The following is a 19349-nucleotide window of genomic DNA, read 5'->3' as shown; positions in this document are numbered from 1 at the left end:
TCTCACTCACCTAGTGGGCAGCGATTCATCATGCACATTTTTAGAGAAGAGATGGGCGGCGATAGCCAAGTCAGTCAACGGCAGGTGTTGTCTAACATGGTGCACCAAATCCGCAAGTGTGGAGTACGCTAAAGGCCGGAGCGACTCGTGAACCGTCCAGCCGCCCCCGAGTAACACATCCTCGTCGAACAAACGCTCCATGTAGGGAACAAATTCTGAAAATTACCAGTATTTTGATCACATGATACTGAAAAGTGTATTCTTTGTATGCTTTGAGGAACCTTGAGACAATTATTAGCCTAGTAGCAGATGTAACACGCTAGAACACTCACGAATCCACCAGTGCCTGAGCATATATATTTTCAAATTATGATTCCTAAAGCAAACAAATAGAATATGCTATGGGTCCTGCGCCAGCTCAGTCCTTTTGCACCGTCATGAAAATAAATTTCGAAAGGGATTGAATTGCAAAAAAATTAAGAAGAATACAGGAGCTTCTATGTATCTCTATAGCACCTGTCGCTATAGCAGAGAACAAATACAAATAATTTATTTATAACACCAAGTTACAGGTCAGGCTTAGGTCTAGGAAATACATTCCACGCTGCAACAACAACATGCTGCTACATGCAACGCTGGTTCGATTCCAGCCTGGGGCAATGGTGGACTTGGTCACTTTTTCTTAGTACATATAAGACGTTTATTTCATTTTATCTCTATAGTATTTAGTATAGTATTAGTAGAAAGAATACTCACTCAGTCTCAAATCTGTAGCAAGAATATGTCTCGTTGCTATCACCAACTCCTTCCTTAAATGCGCCACTTCAGGTGGGCACAGAGTCAACAGGCCTATAATGCCTTTCACCATAAGATTGGCATGATTAGCAATCGTGTCCTGGTATATCCTAATTATGTAAGCTAAAAACGCAAGCGTTTTTATCTGTGCACCCATGAAGTCCACAAAAACTTCTTTGTTGAATGATGCAGATTGTCTAAAAAATAAAATAATAGGTAAAGCTTGGTAACAGTAGCCGACTCCAACTGTTTCATTTTGTAATAAGGCACTTAAAATAACATCTCTGAAAATATAAACTTGCAAGAGCAATAGAAATGTTCCAATTCGTAAGGAAATATCCATATAAACAACATTCAAACCAACAAGACATGCAGATTGACTGGTACATATTATTGACGACCGGTCTAGCCTAGTGGGTAGTGACCCTGCCTATGAAGCCGATGGTCCCGGGTTCGAGTCCTGGTAAGGGCATTTATTTGTATTATGATACAGATATTTGTTCCTGAGTCATGGTTGTTTTCTATGTATTTAAGTATTTATATACATATTATATATATCGTTGTCTGAGTACCTACAACACAAGCCTTCTTGAGCTTACCGTGGGGCTTAGTCAATTTGTGTAAAAAATATCCTATAATATTTATATATTTATTGCTCTTGACAAAAAAAATATACTAGGTGCATAAAGCCCTATTAAGATGGTTCAAGAACTTGCATATAATATAAATAAATTGCTAACTAGAGAGTACCTAAGTACAATTAATTCAGTTGATCAACCAAATACCGCAATGTAACGAAAATCGTATGTAAGTTCTTGAGCTGTCTAAATGGGTCTTAAGATAATATATAAAATATTGTATTAAGAAGTAAATTTTAACAAAAAAAATTTGAATGAATGATTTATCCACTTGAATACATACACAGTGCATGCACTTAATATTATATACTATATATGGTAGATTTCATTCTTTTTAAAACAATAATATACCTATGTGCGGCCGCTGGTTGCAAAGTGATAGTCTCCATAATGAGAGGTATGAAGTTGCTGACTTCCTGATGTACATTCTGCTTGTATAACTGATACATCAGCACCACTATGATGGGCAGCTCTTGGATTACTTTCAGTGACAGCACAGACCTTGGTATGAGGTTGTACTGGAAACGTAAATATTAGGGATGTACCGACTAGTCGCCGACTAGTCGGGAAAGCCGACTATCCGGCCACATTTGTAGTCGGCGATTAGTCGGCGACTAGTCGGCAAAAATGGCCGATTAGTCGGCACTTTATTAGTGAAAGAAAAACAGAAAAAAAGAAATCAACAGTCAATATTTACCATATGTTTTATGTCTATTTTACCAAAATACACATTCAGAGTGTGAAAACTTTTGTTCATATAATTGACCGTTTGATCGTTATCGTATGGTGGTGGGCTGGAGTTTTCCTCAGGTCGATCTCAACTGAATCTCGTGTAATTTCATGGCCAAGTTCTATACTTAAAGGATTTTATTATAATTCAGTTTTTTTTAATGGTGGAGCCATGGGGAACTATTAATGTTATTGCAGAATTTAGAGACTTATAAACAGGGCACGTTGCTCGTAAAGACGCTGACCACAGGGGATAGGTTCTTAACTAGCAACTACGTACGAGAAATGAAGCCTTGGAAATACCTCCTACAAGTTGTACCTACTGACGGTCTGCTCAGGATCGCAAAATAAAAGAAAGACAGAAATTGAACGAGGATTCTTGTGATAGGTCTTTGAACCTGTAGAGAACACCTTTTAGCCAAGCTAATATGAATAGCGCAACCAAAAGACTATTTTTTTTTTCACCTGAACTTATACGAAACTAATGATCTGGCCGACTAGCCGACTAGTCGGCCGACTAATCGGCCATTCGAGCGCCGATTAGTCGGCTAGTCGGCTAGTCGGCCAAATCAATAGTCGGTACATCACTAGTAAATATTGATCAGTATATGAGTATCGTATTTTACATTATAGATTACAAATATAGTATTTTTTTATATCATTGGATAACTAGTGTTACCATCGAGTTGGCTCGCGAGCCAACCCGGTATCAATTGCGCGCGGCTGCCGCGCGAGCCAATGTTCGATGGTTTGCCGCGCGATATGGAGACGAGGCTTAACAAATAAATGATATAATTAAATTAATTGTAATTTTGAACTTTGAAAATCAAAAAAGATAATTACTTATTACAAATTTACATTGTTTATTTATTTGTTCTATAAAAAGTAAACAAATTTAAAGATAGCATTCCTTTATTTAGTTCTCTATGTAGTAACTAACATTCTTGCAACTTTGCAAGTTGTAGTGTAGTTAGTAAACTTATACTACAGGCACTTACTGTGACCACACTTCCATCAAGTAACTTCTTTTCTGTGTGTATAGGGGTAGTGGTGTATGTCTCCTGCAGTAACTGTTCAATGTTCACCTCGGATAAGTCCTTCACTCTGATTGTAGGCTTCGGCTCAAATATTTTAGGCAAGTGGTTTGGCAAATCAGAGTATATACCTTTCACCCATTGAAGGAACTTGTGAATCTACAACAATATGAATACATGATAATAAGGTATTCAGCATATTAAGATATTTTTGTATTGAGGAGTAAAACAAAAATATTATCATCCAAACTTATCAGAGAAGAGGAGCAAAGAGTTACACTTGCACTTGCTCTCCTGTGTGAAATAAATGGCGCTGGATAGGACATCATTTACGAATGCCAAACAACCATATATCCAAGCAAGGGCTGACTTAGAAAATCCACAGAAAAGGGGTCAAGATCGCCCATGTGCCACCTGGAGGCACACAGTGGAAAAGGAGGCTGCATCAGCTGGCCTCGGCTGAGCGGAGCTGGGGGATGCAGTACTGGACAGTGAAGAATAGAAATCCCTTCTGAGAGCCCTACGTCCCTGATGAGGGATAATAGGATACCATCAAACTTTAAAAACCACATGTTACTCTGTATATAAAATGCCTGATCATACTCACATCAACTTCAGTATTGTATGGTGGTCTATACTGTTTATGGAGCTCCATAAATATTTTCAAGCACACCAACACATTCTCCTCATTCTCAATCTCCATCAGTTTCAGCATGAGTATCAGGATGTCATTCACATATTGCTTCAGCGTCTCACTGATGGGCAGACGGTGAATCATTTCTAGAATCAGCTTCCGGACTTGCTGAATATTGTACTCGGCTATGAAGTGAGGTTCACCTTCTCTTAATATCTTAAGGAATATGTTCAATGAGTGAGCGAGGAATTGCGGGTATTGAGGAGAGCTAAGTATCACCTAAAATTAAATAGAAAAGATTAATACATTACCATTATGCATCTTACAATAATTATAATTAGAATCTTTTGAAATGTAAAGCCTGATGGACATGAGCTTTTTATGAACTGTTCAAGATAAGATTTTTGAAATTCATAGTTTATATTCAGGGAGATGAATGTAAACAAGAAATAAATAATTTAATTAGATAGAGACTACAAAACCTAAACCTTTTAAGAATATGTCTGCAAGGCTTAGATCCTTAGGTTTCCAGCTACTCAAGTCTTCTGTGGCCCACACCTCTAAATAACACTACACTAGTTGTAAGCCTTTAGAATTCAAAACTCACCTCGAAATTTTCACTGAGCTCTTGCGCAGCTTTCAGCTTGATCTCATCCTTGGCGCCGGGGTCCGCCAACATGGTCACGTAGCTCCTGTACGTGTTCATCTGGGTATGCGGGTCCCCCGGACCTCCGGTAGACATTGAGGCCATCATCGTGAATATATCGTGAAGCTCACTAAAGTCCAACTACAGTCTACCTAAAAACTATTTAGTCGGCATGGCCTTTTCTGCACTAGCGCGGCTAAATCAGTCTTTTAACAGTCTACATCCTAAAGTATGCAGCTAACACTGAGTTAGCAGTGATGGAAATTAATACGAAAACACAATTTATTTTATGTTTGCTACTAAATTTTAATAAATAATGTTTAATAATAACATAAACTCCACAAGTTTTGCTTAGCCAATTTTTTTTTTATATCTGTGCACAGATAACGATAACTTATTCAAAGTTAACAACGTGGTGATGTTAGGATGTTAGATAAGATTGCTTTCTGCCAACCTAACCAACGTGGAGCGGTGCGGTAGTCTGTTACGGCTTTAGCTTTTTATGGTCTGCCTAGCATGATACCTAATATATGTATAGTATGGTAACATTGCACTATGCTATCTTGTTTATGCCAAATTCTATATATTGTTTATTCCATGTCATCGGCATCGATGGATGCTTTTACATTATTTTTGTAAGATAATAAAATGGGTTGAAGATGTAATGAAAACATCGTAGTGTTTGTGACAAAGTGCAATATATTTATGGGAAAGCAGCATAGAATGTAATCATGGCTGCTTTCAGGACAGTGTTAGTTATAATATTCTGGCTTTGGAGCACAATAGTATACGGATACGACTTCATATCACAATACCCCAATCAACAAAATGAGACATTCCAATTCTATCACCTCGCTATTGATAAAGTTAGTGGACAAGTGTATGCGGGATCCTTAAACGCGCTGCATCAGCTGAAATCCGATTTGAAACCAATACATGTAATCCGGACTGGGCCGAAACCCGATAATCCTATGTGCCATGCCAGCGGCTGTGATTCAGAAATAAAAACATCGTTAGTGGACAATGTGAACAAAATATTAGTGATCGACCAAGAATCTCGCTTACTGATTGCGTGCGGCTCCGTCGCGCAAGGTTCGTGTTACAAATACAAGCTGGGTGACATTTCCGCGGAGCCCGAGTTTCTTGCCGAGAGCGTAGCTGCCAACGATGCTGAAGCCTCCACTTACGCCTTCATCGGGCCCGAGCGGTACATGTCCTGGGACCGATCCAACGTCCTCTACGTCGGCACGACATTCACCAACATCGGTGACTACAGGCACGACGTCCCAGCCATATCCAGCCGCGATCTCATGACTCTCCGCCTCGCCCAGTCTACATTCTCCAAGCAGAGCTCCATTCAAATAGATGTCAAGTATAGGGACAATTTTTTGGTGCAATATGTGTATGGTTTTAATGCTAGTGATTATGCTTATTTTCTGATAATTCAAAAACATTCCCATCTCGCGGGCAACGAGGAGCTGGGATACGTGTCGCGGCTGGCCCGGACTTGCGTTAATGATGACAACTACAACAGCTACACTGAGGTTACCCTGGAGTGTAATGTTCGGGAAGAAAACAATGGTAAGATTGAAGATGTCAATTACAATTTAGTTCAAGATGCTAAAATCGCTAGGGCGGGGGCTACCCTGGCCACGCAGCTGGGCATTGAACCCGGAGACTCCATACTGGTCACATCTTTTAGCCCGTCTAAAAGTATCACTAATGAACCTGTAGCTAAGTCAGCAATTTGTGTATTTTCCTTGCAAGAGATAGAAATTAAGTTTAATGAGAATGTTCACATGTGTTTCAATGGTAGTACTAAATCTCGTAATATGGGATACATATCAGGCATGATATCAGATGGTAAATGTCCCAGTGTGGGATCTGTGGGCAACATACTTAATTTTTGTGAAGTAGGGCTTAAGATAAGTGGTTTGTATCCTATAAGAACTTCACCTGTAATTTACTGGAATGATACTCTTGTAACCTCTGTAACTATGTCAGTGACAGGGTTACACACTGTAGCTTTTTTGGGGACAAACAAAGGAAAGTTGAAAAAGGTTCTAATAGATGCAGATAGGGCAATACAATATGCTAGTGATGAGCTCCTGCCTGGGCAAAGGATACTGCCGGATACTACTTTATCACCATTTCAAAGATCTCTCTATGTATTAGCAAGAAACACAATAGTCCAAATTCCTACAGAGAAGTGTACAGAACACAGTGACTGCTCTTCATGTCTTGAATCCAATGACCCTCATTGTGGCTGGTGTTCTTTAGAAAAACGGTGCACTGTGCAGAGCATGTGCCAAAAAGGCACACAGAGTGCTCCCAGATGGCTATCCCGGTACACAGGTCAGCAGTGCATTGACTTTGAACAAATTATGCCAGACAAAATATCCATGAATGAGGTAACTACAGTGCAACTTGTTATTAGGACTTTGCCTGAACTACCTTTTGGTGATACATACAAATGTGTATTTGGCAATGCTCCTCCTATAGATGCTGCTGTGACAACAAGTGGCCTAGCTTGCCCTACTCCAGATCTCAAACATAGGCCTAAAATATTGCCCAATCAGGACCACGCATATGTGCCACTCTCAGTACATTCATCAGAAACAAATAAAGATTTTGTCTCAAGAAACTTTGCGTTCTATGACTGCTCCAGGCATACAACTTGTCAGTCTTGTATACTGAGTGAATGGGCATGCAATTGGTGCATTTATGATAACCGATGCACACATGACACCTCTGTTTGCCAAAGGACTATCATTAGTGGAGAAAGCAACCCAACTAAATTACTTAACCATGGTATAGGACATTGTCCTCGAATTAGACAGCACAAGCACCAAATTCTATTGCCCAATAATGTACCTAAGGAGCTAGAACTTGAGGTTGAAAACTTACCCCACTTGCAACCTGGCCACACTGGTTTCCAATGCATTGTTAGCATTGAGCAGGCTAACATGATTGTGCCTGCCAGAGTTGAATCTAATCATTTTATAGTTTGTGACAAAACAACATATTCCTATGAAGAATATGTTGGAGAATATAATGTTAGCGTAAAAGTGGTGTGGAATCACAAACATTACATAGACACCATAAATATCACTTTGTACAAGTGTGAAATTCTTGGTTCTCACAGGGAGCATGCAGATTGTTCCTTGTGCATAACTCGTAACTCCGTTTATCAGTGCACATGGTGTGGAAATTCCTGTTCTTATAGTGAATCTTGTCTTGATAACCCAGTCACTGAATGTCCCAAACCCAGAATAGATATGATCAAACCTCTGAGTGGTCCTGTAGAAGGTGGAACCATAGTAACTATAGAAGGCAGCAATCTCGGTTTACGTGTTGAAGAAGTAACCGGAAAGATACGCATTGGCGAAGTACCGTGCGAAATAGTCGATTTCGAGGTGTCGGTTAGCATCACATGTCGCACTGGACCATCTAACGGTTCTTCAGTGGCGCCAGTGATTGTTGAAAATGACGCTGGTTACACTGAGTCCTCAGTTTTGTTTAGTTACAAGAACATTAAATTGCAAGGTATATATCCTGCTCTCGGACCTGTTTCTGGCGGAACGCAACTAGCGATCGGAGGGCAGCATTTAAACATCGGATCAGCCATATCTGCATATCTAGATGAACTGCCCTGCTCCGTAAATAAAACCCAAACATCCAATAGCAGGCTTATTTGCATAACTCCGAAGGCCAATATGCCGCGCGTGATTCATACGATCACCGTTGCTATCGACAATGCTAATCGAACGCTAATGGGCGACCTGTATAATTATACAGCAGACCCAACCATAATGGAAATTAAACCTTTAAAAAGCTTCGTGTCAGGAGGAAGAATGATAACAGTCCATGGTACTAATTTGAACACTATCCAAAAACCACTAATGAAACTCTACCATGCTAAAGAGCTAGAGCCGGTTAACTACACCGCTTGTGTTGTACTGAATTCCAATCAAATGGAGTGTCCCAGCCCTGCAATTAACAAAAAGTATGATGAGATTTTACAGGCAACTGCATCTCAAACAAGTACACCTCAGATAGCTATGAAAGTTGGTTTTGTAATGGACTATGTCGAAACAATGCACGATTTAGAGAAATATTTCAACCCTCCGCGAACTCATATGATTTTCGTGGAAGATCCTCACGTTTATCATTTTCCGAATAAAATAAAATCGTATAAAGGAGACCCTCTTGTCATAGAAGGAGAGAATCTAATACGAGCAAGTGATGAGTCAGATGTGGTAGTTACTATTGGTACTCAACCATGTAATGTTACCAGTCTCACTATGCAACAGCTTCTATGCACCCCGCCGGAAATTCAACCAATGAATACAGACGAAAACGGTGTGCAAAACACAGACATAAATTTGCCCATGGTTGTAGTAAAAATAGGGAAAAATTTACGATTTCCGATTGGATACCTTCATTACGAATTGCTACGAAATTACAATTTTCCACCCGAAGCAATAGCAGGCATTGCAGCCGGCACATTCTTTTTAGTGCTTATTTTTATGATCGTCTTGGTTATGTATCGACGTAGAAGTACTAAAGCTGAAAGAGAATATAAGCGAATTCAAATACAAATGGATACATTAGAAAGTAACGTAAGACTAGAGTGCAAGTTGGCTTTTGCGGAATTACAGACCGATATGTCAGACTTGGCAGCTGATTTGGAACATTCAGGTATTCCAACATTGGATCATGTAAATTATGTAATGAAAGTATTTTTCCCAGGCGTTTCGGATCACCCAATTTTGAACGTTCAACGTCAATTTATTAATACACCGCGTACTAATTACGACGCAGCCATGATTCAATTTGAACAGCTTTTGAATAATAAATGTTTCCTTCTGTCATTTATAGACACTTTGGAAGCACAAAAATCATTTAACATTCGGGATAAAGTTAATGTGGCTTCCTTATTAATGATAATTTTAATGGGAAAGATGGAATATGCTACCGACATACTCAAGTCGCTTCTGCTGCGTCTTATTGACAAATCCGTCTGTAATAAACACCCCCAACTAATGCTCAGGAGGACGGAAAGTGTTGTAGAAAAAATGCTTACAAATTGGATGGCATTGTGTATGTATTATTACCTCAAGGATTATGCCGGCTCGTCACTTTTCTTGCTATTTAAAGCAATAAAACATCAAATCGAAAAGGGTGTGGTTGATGCCATTACGCACGAGGCTCGCTATTCTTTATCAGAGGAAAAACTTTTGAAAGAACAGATTGATTACCAAATCGTGACGCTGCATATTGTTCAAGATGATTTCGACGAAAAGGTCCAGTGCAAGGTTTTAGATTGCGACAGCATTTCGCAAGTGAAATCAAAAATACTTGACGCGTTGTTTAAAAATACCCCGTTTTCAATGCGACCGTCCGTCCACGAAGTTGATCTCGAATGGCGACATGGGAGAGGAGGGCACGTGACTCTCCAAGACGAAGATGTCACAACGAAAACAGTCAACAGTTGGCGTAAGCTTAACACATTGGCTCATTACGGTGTTAAGGAATCTGCGATCATGTCCTTAATATCACGACAAAACGACAGTTTTAACACCCCTTATAAAATTCCGTGCAAAAATTGCACCGGTATTTACTGTACTAACTCCCACATTAGAGTCGACAACAATGACCTAGATCACAATGTACATTTCTACCACTTGGTGAGACCTATTGAATACCATAATATAATTAACAAAACATCCGAACACAGTCACAAGGCTATACCCGAGATCTTTTTGACGAGGCTTTTGTCGACGAAAGGAACCGTCCATAAATTTGTCGACGATTTCTTCAGTACTATCTTAACAGTCAACGAAGTGTTGCCGCCGGCAGTCAAGTGGCTTTTTGATCTGTTCGATGAGGCAGCCAGGACTCATGGCATCATGAACCCAGAGGTTGTTCATGCTTGGAAATCGAACAGTTTGCCGCTCAGATTTTGGGTTAATCTTATCAAGAATCCCGATTTCATATTCGATATAAACAAAACGGCTACTGTAGACTCGTCTTTATCTGTTATAGCCCAGACGTTTATGGATGCCTGCTCGTTGACAGAGCACCGACTTTGCAAAGATTCTCCGTCAAATAAACTTTTATTTGCGAAAGACCTCCCTACGTACAGAGATATGGTGATACAGTTTTATCAGGCAGTTTCCCAATTACCTCAAGTAACAGACCAGGAACTGAGCACCTCTATGCAACAGCTTTCAGTGCAACAATTAAACGAGTTTGATACGCTCTCGGCCTTGAAAGAGTTATACATTTATGTCAGTAAATATAGAGAACAAATTATATTAGGACTAGAAATGGATCCACTTTGTAACAAAATGCACTTAGCTCATAAATTAGATAATGTAGCGTGCACAATGGAAGGTGACCCTACGTCTATATGCTGACTATATGATACCTTAAGTGATGATTTAATTGCATTTACATAATTTTATTTATACATAACTATTTTGTAAAAAAAAGCTTTAATTTATTCTGAAAATACTCAGATCTAAAACAGATGTGTAAAAAGACTGTAAAATATCAGTTTGATTAAATCTAGTTAGGAAGGTTTATATGAAAATATTTTTTTCAGTGGATAATATAAAATACTTAAATTATATTAAGGATATATCTATTACAATAATTCCTTCTCAAAGTTTTGTAATGTCAAAGTGTCACTTTTATTATTATTGGTGAATGTTACGCATTTACTCTCCCAGCGGCCATACTTTAGTGTCCATGCTATTTTTATAATTTAGGTATTGTCTAGATACTCAAAATAGTAACAATAAATTGCTCTCTATTCTATAGTAGAAATAAAGACCTTGATTCTTTTTTATAGATCTGGCACTGTACCTCGATCAATTTTTATATTAAAAACTGAGTGTGTATTTATCTCAAAATATTTGATGTATTATGCTTAGGTGTATCTGTAAAGAGAGTTAAGTTTTAAGTTAGGGAAATGTTGTGATATTTGTATTTGGAATATTGATAAAACATTATCAGTTAACCCTTTGTAGTTGGTAATATGAGTATTTAACTGTGCTATGGAGATACCTAACTGGTAACCTCTTTAAAATTGAGACTAGATTGATAAAAGCAGTTCAGACAGTAAAATACGACTTGGATAATGAAATTGTGTCATCATTTATCGTTATTTCAAGTATTAATGTTCCTTATTTAGTTGCGAAGATTTCAAGGTGTTATGAACTTCTATGTCGTAGGGTGGATCAAGATGTATATTTGGAAATTAGGTACTTCATAAAATAAATACTGAACCTTACTCATTACCTACTTATCTAGAAACTAAAAATCCATCCATGATTTAGCTTGATCTCATTTATTGTTTGCTCAATTAAATGTTTCATTTTTCGGAACACCTTTAAAAAAACAAGCAGATGACGTAAATAAATTATAATATTCCATTTACAAAATATTTTAAGTTAGAAGTATTATCTAGATGTAACTTTTTAGGAGGATACCGTCTCTTAAAGTTTTGATATTATTGACCTAGAAATATACTTATTTATCAAAATTGTTGTCTGTCATTGAATCCAACTCTTCCTTGCGAACTCGACTAATCACCTCGACTTAGAGTCTTTAAGTATTACATCAGCACCAAAAAGGGTCAAACCTACAAACTCACATTTATAACCTTAGTAGGGTTAGTACTATCATTTATTCTGTGGTAGGGTTCCTAAATCGATCTCGTGGGAAAACATAACTACAGGTATAAGTAGCTAGGTAGCTAGAGTTAGACCAAGTCTGCAGCGATTTTGATAACCCTGACTTTAAGTGTTATTTAAGTTATTTTAAACGCCAAACTTCTATGAAATTATGACGTGTAAATAACACTTGCACAGTCTGTGCTGTCAAAATCGTTGCAGAGTTAGCTTGGTCTACTAACTCTACTGCGCTCCATTGATTGAATGGCTGGTGAGGTGAGGCTGATCACAGCAATCCGATCTTGTCAGGGACTCGGGGTAAAACAATAAATAAAAGTCCCGAGTTCAATACTGTTGTAATATTCACATTCAAAACACACAAATAAATAAACATTTGTTACAAACCACTTTCGTGTCTGAACACAGTAAGCTCCATCAATTACAACGTAGAAGGCAAAATCTAAACAATTATTGTGCATGTCATAATTATTAAAATTCTCAAATTTTTAGGCAACAAGAGATGCCTGTTATACATATAAATAAATAAAGTGTACAATATTAGGTATGAACATAATGGCTATACTTATCTGACTGTTATTTATTTGCAATTGTTATTGTACTTTTTTCACGGAATGTCTAAGGTCTACCTTGCTATTACAATTTAAACCTTCTAGCGTAGACATTACAATCGCTATTTGAACGGTTTTTGTTCGTAACAAGTTGCCTATTCCAATAAATTCACTAGCAGATATACCTAACTTGTACATTCAGCAGCAGAAGTTGCTAAGAATGTGATGTTTAAAATGACCTTCACAGATTTTTATTCTCTAAACAATAAAGTCGTGTTCAGTTAATTTTGAAAATTTTTAACACCTCGCCCACTAAGTAACTTCTAGCGCTGACTGTACTTTGTCTCCGTACACCACATAAATAAATAAATAAGTCACATAAGGCAAATATGTTTTGTCGTTTTCGAGTAAAATGTGCCACTATGTTGACTGTCGATTTTTAATTATCCTGGGTGAATTTATAACAACCGATAAAGTAATATCTTTCACCCGAAAGCTACACATTTGATTGGTGCTAAGTACCGACACTAGCGACATCACCTACCTATAATGGCATCAATAGAAACGGCAAAATAGTAAACAATGACAAAACTTTAAAAGTACGTGATTCATCATCATCATCATCATCTCAGCCATAAGACGTCCACTGCTGAACATAGGCCTCCCCCTTGGACCTCCATTCGTACCGGTTGGAAGCGACCCGCATCCAGCGTCTTCCGGTGGCCTTAACAAGGTTGTCCGTCCATCTTGTGGGTGGACGTTAGGACGTCCACCCACAAGATGGACGGACGACCTGCGCTTGCTAGTCCGTGATTACGCAGAACGGCAGAACCAAAGTTAAATTGTTTTGTTTACATGTTCACCAATTTCTATTGAACCATGGTAGGTATTGATATCCTCCAATACATTGACTTTTTTGGAGGCTAATCTCTTTAAAATTCCCGAATCTAGGGAGACTAGCTCAATAACAATTTTACATAACATATTTGTATACCTACGTATACCTCCAAGGGCCGATAATTTCAAAATCAATGTATAGGCAATAAGATCGTGTATAGACTTTATATCAAGTCGATGGCGGCGAAAAGGTTAAACGGACATTTTAACCGATAAATCGGATACATGTTAGTCGTTGGTCAAACTCTTCGAAATAAGCAGTTGTTCAGTCGAAAAAATCGGCCCTAGTAGATCCTCTACGTAAGTTGAAAAAATTAAAAGCAATGAATAGGTACTTTAGTTGATATTATTCATTATAACGGTAACAACGCATAAACATTACAAAATATATACATACACATTTTTATAAATAGCATATTGTTTCATAAAAGCACCAGCAGAAGCTTTTCCATACGAACAATTTATTGATTTTCAATCATTTAAGACACTCATATTTATTGAAAAGGGAAATAATATCACCTACATACATTATTGTTTGTAAATTTTATAACTATAATTTTCTAAAGCTGTTAGCCTGTAAAATTATAATTACAATGACAATGTGTATAGTCGCACAAATAAAAGTCTGCAGCGGATTTGATAGCCCACGCAGCGTAAGTGTTATTTATACTTCATAATTTCATAGACGTTTAAAATGACACTTGCACTGCGTGGGCTATCAAAATCGCTGCAGACTTTTTACGGTCTAAATATAGGATAGCGGTGCCGTCATATAGCGGCCGAGTCCATACAAATGATACAAATACTACGACATCCATATAGACTTTTTACGGTCTGACTAATACGACAAAGTTCATTTGCAGTTATTATACTCATATTACACCCTTGGCTTGAACTTTAGAAAACCATACGTCATAATCATAACACAGCTCAAAATTGTACTTTATATAACCCAAGTGTCGTGTCGTACATAAACTAGCCATTCTAAGGTTGGTTTTTCCTAACGTGATAGATGTGTCACACATACCATAAAGGCCACCCCATACTAGCGTCCCGAGCGTCAACGTCAACTCAATTCTATTGCTGCTGATCGACGCAACGTTGGCGCAGCTGCCATTTTCCATAGCGCTCACTAGACATCGTCAACGCTCAAACGACGCTAGTGTAGGTTCTCTCTAAGTAACATAACTCACTTGACTCTTAGTTACTGAGATCAGATGATTGGTATCACAAAATCTAAACAATGGACGCAAAACTTGAATGCATTTTTTCCACATTTTGGTAGCGAAACCCTGGCTTCTTTTGGGAAGCAATCGGGAAAGCGCTAAAATGAGCAGGCATTTATTCGACATTTTGACCGCCACAGTCCGCCATAACCGACAAAGTCTATAGTACAAAATGAACTTTAGTACATTCTAATAAAGTTTACTATTGCGTGTTAATTTACTTAAAACAGTTGTGGCGGTCAAAAGGGGCAGTTTTAGTTAACTAATTTTCGTAATTGAAGTGATTCTTATGACACGAACATAAAAAAAATCGATCAGAATCAACATTCAAACTAATTATTATGGATTTTATTAATGGTAACAGTCTTACTGTTATCATTAATAAAACGGAATGTGGAGATGTGACTTCATCCTTCTTACACACTGGCATGGCGTTATACACACTCGAAACACACCCAGCTATAAAATAACTAGTATTAGCAATTTATGTAAAATGACACTGCAAATATGAACACATATTCTACTACCCCAATTGTTTTTTTTTATTCAAGGCCGGATTCAAAATTGACGTAATTAAATCATAGCGATACATCATAAGCCATTTATAATAGAATCTGCCCCTGAAAGTGCTGCTATTAGGGTTGCCAGATGGTCGGGATTTGGCGGGATTCTCCCGATTTTTAGCATATGTTCCCGATTCCCGACAAAGTGTAAACTGTCCCGAAAAACAGCTTCACTTTATAAAACAATAATTTCAAGTTCCGAACTGTCGTCGAGCGAGCGAGCTGACGTAGTGCCAATAATGTAAAATATCGTTGTTTTTAATACAATTACTTTAATTTGAATGTATTTTTTTTCCCGACTTATGTCCCAAAATCCCGAAAAATGTATATTGTTTCCCGATATTAGCGCCTTTCGATCTGGCAACCCTAGCTGCTATACTGGATACTAATTTAGGCCACATTTCCAGTTGTTTTACAGGTAATCAATTGATTCATACATATTTATTATTAACCCTTTACCAGGCCCCAGACATGAATTCGCTCTAGGTTGAACACAAAAACTGTTTTATTACTTACGTGAGTTTTTATGACATGACAAGACAATTTACCGGGCCATGGGAAAAATAGCTCCCACACAGTTAAACTCTAATAAGGCCATGGGATAATGTCAACCCACATCCTAATTCTGGTCATACACAATAATGCATGAATATTTAGCAATGTTTACGATTACATTTGCTTTCAACACTCAAAATCTACAAAATATCAAAAAATTGTTCGATCTATGTACTTCTGTTTCATAGAAATTATGGAAAGTGTTCGAATTTCTCCGTAGTTTGCTGAAATTAGCGTTCAAGTGAATTGAAATGGCTGCCAAAGATATATTACGCAATTTAGAAGCGTGTTGTGAATGAAGATCATAAAATAATATTTTCAGGGATTGACAAAATATTTTGTAGGTGGTTTGGAGTTAAAACCTGACTACGGTAACCGATATAAGATGTGGGTGGAATATTTCCCTTGGCCTGGTAAAGGGTTAATATATTTAGCAATTGCAATCAACGCGGGAGTTGTGAACGATATTAACCCCCTTATTCGTAAACGCCCTACAAGCTATTAGCTAAAATATTCGTTTGTCTTTATCTGTCATTTCGACTTATGCATTTGTAAGAAAGGCAAACATAATTTAACTAAATCAGGCCTGTAAAGTTTTATGAATAAGGGGGTAACTCTTTATTTTCTGCAAACTGCGTTGCATAATTTGTGCTTTAAATACAATAATATTACTATGTTCAAATTTAAATATAAATAACATAATTATTTTGAGTTAGGTGACAATAAGAAATGCCTTTATCCATAGATTCAGTATTAATTTTCAGCCATTTGATAAGTGTCAATACCTAAACCTACTCGGAAAATTAAACTCATAGCTGGAAATAAGCACTAAAAATCTCATTTGTAAGTACCTAGCGCAAATAAAAGTTGTGCATATTAATTTTGTTAAAACGTTTATAAAAGACTAACACTCAACATAAATATAATTCATTGCATTGCACACCACATTGTATTTGAAAGTATATCTATGTATAAAAAATCGCATCATTTTTTCCTCCACTAATAATATACTTGCAAATTTGCTTGACTACATCTATATATAAAATATCACAATATTGAAAACCAAGCTAACCGCTGCAGTTCGATTTGTATGGAATGGGTTATTTGAGATTATTCAGCAAAATGCCATTACATGGAATTTATCAATACTTTGACGATAACTGGTACACGTTTATCACACTCACAATTTCATTCGACTCGTTTATTTTATTTTAGTAATTTCTATGTGGTTATTTGGTTACCTATCACGTACTTCTGCCCGGGTTTTCACCGCTTTTAGTTTCCTTGTCGCATTATTATATATATTAACCATATCCTGTAGGTTACGATTACCGTTTTCACTTGTTTTCGTAAAAAAGTCTGGACACAAAACAAATGAACTCAATAAAAATGGTAATCCGAAACAATAGGTCATTCGACTAAGGAATTGAGAGCGGTTTTAGCGATGGGCGAGTCGAGTTATCTGATTCGAATAATCCGAATCAACCTACAGATGAGTTGATTCGAATCAAGACTATTGGCAATCCGAATCAACTCGGCCACTAAACTGACTGGTAACTTGGTATCCGATCCGCTGACTCGGCGAATGAATCGCCAATTCACCAACTCTCCGAGCCGAGTCAACGCTACGCTAAGGCCATTCAAAAATAAACCTTAATTCGATAGCCCGAAGGTTCTTTTTACAACAACTGCCGCTTGATTCGCCATCCCGAGTCGAGTTCACTGGTAGTATGGCCATTGAAAAATAAACCTTAATTCGGTGTCCTGAAGGTACTGTTTACAACAACTGCCGCTTGACTCGTTTGCGGCTCCGCGGCCCGTGACCTTGTCGCGAACCACGCAAACCGTCGAGTCGAGTCAGTTCGAATTTCAACTCGGATCAGTGGCCGAATCGATTCGAATGATTCGAATCGAAAAAAAGTGGACTCGTCACATCGCTAAGCGGTTTGAAACCCTGGTAGAACTACCCTAACGTCAGGTTTCATCCCTGTACATATTGCACGGACCTAGCGTACAAAATACCATGGACTAAGTAAACACTGTAAACAGTAGACTTCGTATAGTGACGTCCCAGGGGTAAAGGTACCTTGTGGCGGTTGGCGCTTTCGCTATTATTAACGCCGCTCCAATATTATTGCGGTGCTATACGACGTAAGCGCCAGCCGCCATAAGGTACCTTTTTCCGTGGAACGTCACGTATACATAAGTAGTACAGAATATCTTAGAATTGTATTTTTATATAATATGGGTCTCGTGGTTTGTAGAGTGACTACAGTCTCCAGTGAGATAATAATAATCTTATCTTATAGTGAGTTAGTGACTATAGATTGCTTATTAGGCATCTTATCTCTTTTCTAAACGATAATACTTCCGCAAAAAAGAAATACTGTTCTAGTTATTCTCGACATAAATCACTCCTTTCGTTTAGGCTCGCTAAAGCTACTCAATGTTGATATAATATCACGCTTCTGTTTACTTGGTCCATGGCGACTTATATTAACCTATCTTTAGACAGTAAATACCTTCAAAAAGCTTCTCACACGCCTAAAACAATTGATAGTCGGCGTGACGTAACACATCGAAAACCTGAGCTTGGCTACGAGCCAAATTGTCTTGGAATAATTGTATTCTATGATTTCACAGGTGTTTTATCCAAAGGGTCCCTATAGACGATAGTAGCTGACTTTATGAGGTCAGGTTCGTCGTCGGAGATGTTATCGGGGATGGAGTCCTTGGAGGAGCACTTGTTGTGCGCCATGAGCAGGCCGCCGGCGAGCCCGACCAGCGCGCGGTCGAGCCACGTCACGGGGTTGGCGTATATGAGGCCGCCCTCGTAGAAGCCCAGGTGCCCGCCGTGGGCAAGCTCTAGGAACATTGTTTTGTCGTGGGAGCCTGGGGAAAATAGGGTTATTGTTACTTACTGTTCTTACTGTATTGTTTTGTGTGATTTATATAGTTCGTTTTTTTTAGCATTAGAAAGAACTTGCAAGAAGGTAAACGATCTTGACATGTCTTTTAATAGAAAAACGCTTTTTAAAAATCAAAAACTATTACTTATGAAAGCAAAAGAATATAAATGATCGTATTAGATTCATAATTGTTACATATTTGCCGTAACTTATTTTTAAAATGTGTTTTTCAATTAAAAGACACATCAAGATTGTTTACCTTATTTCTAATGCTAAAAAAACGAACTTTAGTGTTTAGTTTAAAAAATAAATTATAATATGTATGCTAGTTTTAAGGTATTTATGTATGGGCCACTAGTTTTGCCTGAAATAAAGATATTCATTTCATTAACCCTCTGACCACCAAAATCGTCAACTGGCGCGCGCGGCTTTACAGCCCAAAATCAACGAGGACGCGCCGCACACGATAGGC

General features: G+C 38.0%; 3 protein-coding genes across 4 annotated transcripts in view; 1 reads left to right on the top strand and 2 right to left on the bottom strand.

Moving 5' to 3' along the window:
- The window catches only part of LOC134663610 (transcription-associated protein 1), a 55391-nt gene extending 50571 nt beyond the window's left edge, over positions 1-4820 (bottom strand). For both annotated transcript variants that reach the window (XM_063520026.1, XM_063520027.1), the window contains exons 1-6: positions 4438-4820; positions 3804-4109; positions 3161-3355; positions 1785-1951; positions 757-992; positions 11-215 (exon numbers count right to left, since the gene is read on the bottom strand). In XM_063520026.1, coding sequence (XP_063376096.1) covers positions 11-215; positions 757-992; positions 1785-1951; positions 3161-3355; positions 3804-4109; positions 4438-4584 — 1256 coding nt within the window. In that variant the 5' untranslated portion in view covers positions 4585-4820. The remainder of the gene's footprint in view (positions 1-10; positions 216-756; positions 993-1784; positions 1952-3160; positions 3356-3803; positions 4110-4437) is intronic.
- Positions 4821-5065: 245 nt separating this feature from the next.
- On the top strand, positions 5066-12028 carry LOC134663584 (plexin-B). Its single transcript, XM_063519988.1, has one exon. The coding sequence runs from the start codon at positions 5208-5210 to the stop codon at positions 10896-10898; it is 5691 nt and encodes a 1896-aa protein (XP_063376058.1). The 5' UTR covers positions 5066-5207; the 3' UTR covers positions 10899-12028.
- Positions 12029-12502: 474 nt separating this feature from the next.
- Positions 12503-19349, bottom strand: part of LOC134663583 (abhydrolase domain-containing protein 2) — a 44113-nt gene continuing 37266 nt past the window's right edge. The window contains exon 7 of the mRNA XM_063519987.1: positions 12503-18860. Within this exon, the coding sequence (XP_063376057.1) occupies positions 18598-18860 (263 nt within the window). The 3' untranslated portion in view covers positions 12503-18597. The remainder of the gene's footprint in view (positions 18861-19349) is intronic.

Source organism: Cydia fagiglandana, chromosome 4 (assembly GCF_963556715.1).
Source record: "Cydia fagiglandana chromosome 4, ilCydFagi1.1, whole genome shotgun sequence".
NCBI lineage: Eukaryota > Metazoa > Arthropoda > Insecta > Lepidoptera > Tortricidae > Cydia > Cydia fagiglandana.
This window is presented reverse-complemented; position numbering and strand designations above follow the sequence as displayed.

Bases quoted from the DNA above. Each gene is read 5' to 3' on its own strand.
- LOC134663584 (XM_063519988.1), top strand. From the start codon at position 5,208: ATGGCTGCTTTCAGGACAGTGTTAGTTATAATATTCTGGCTTTGGAGC.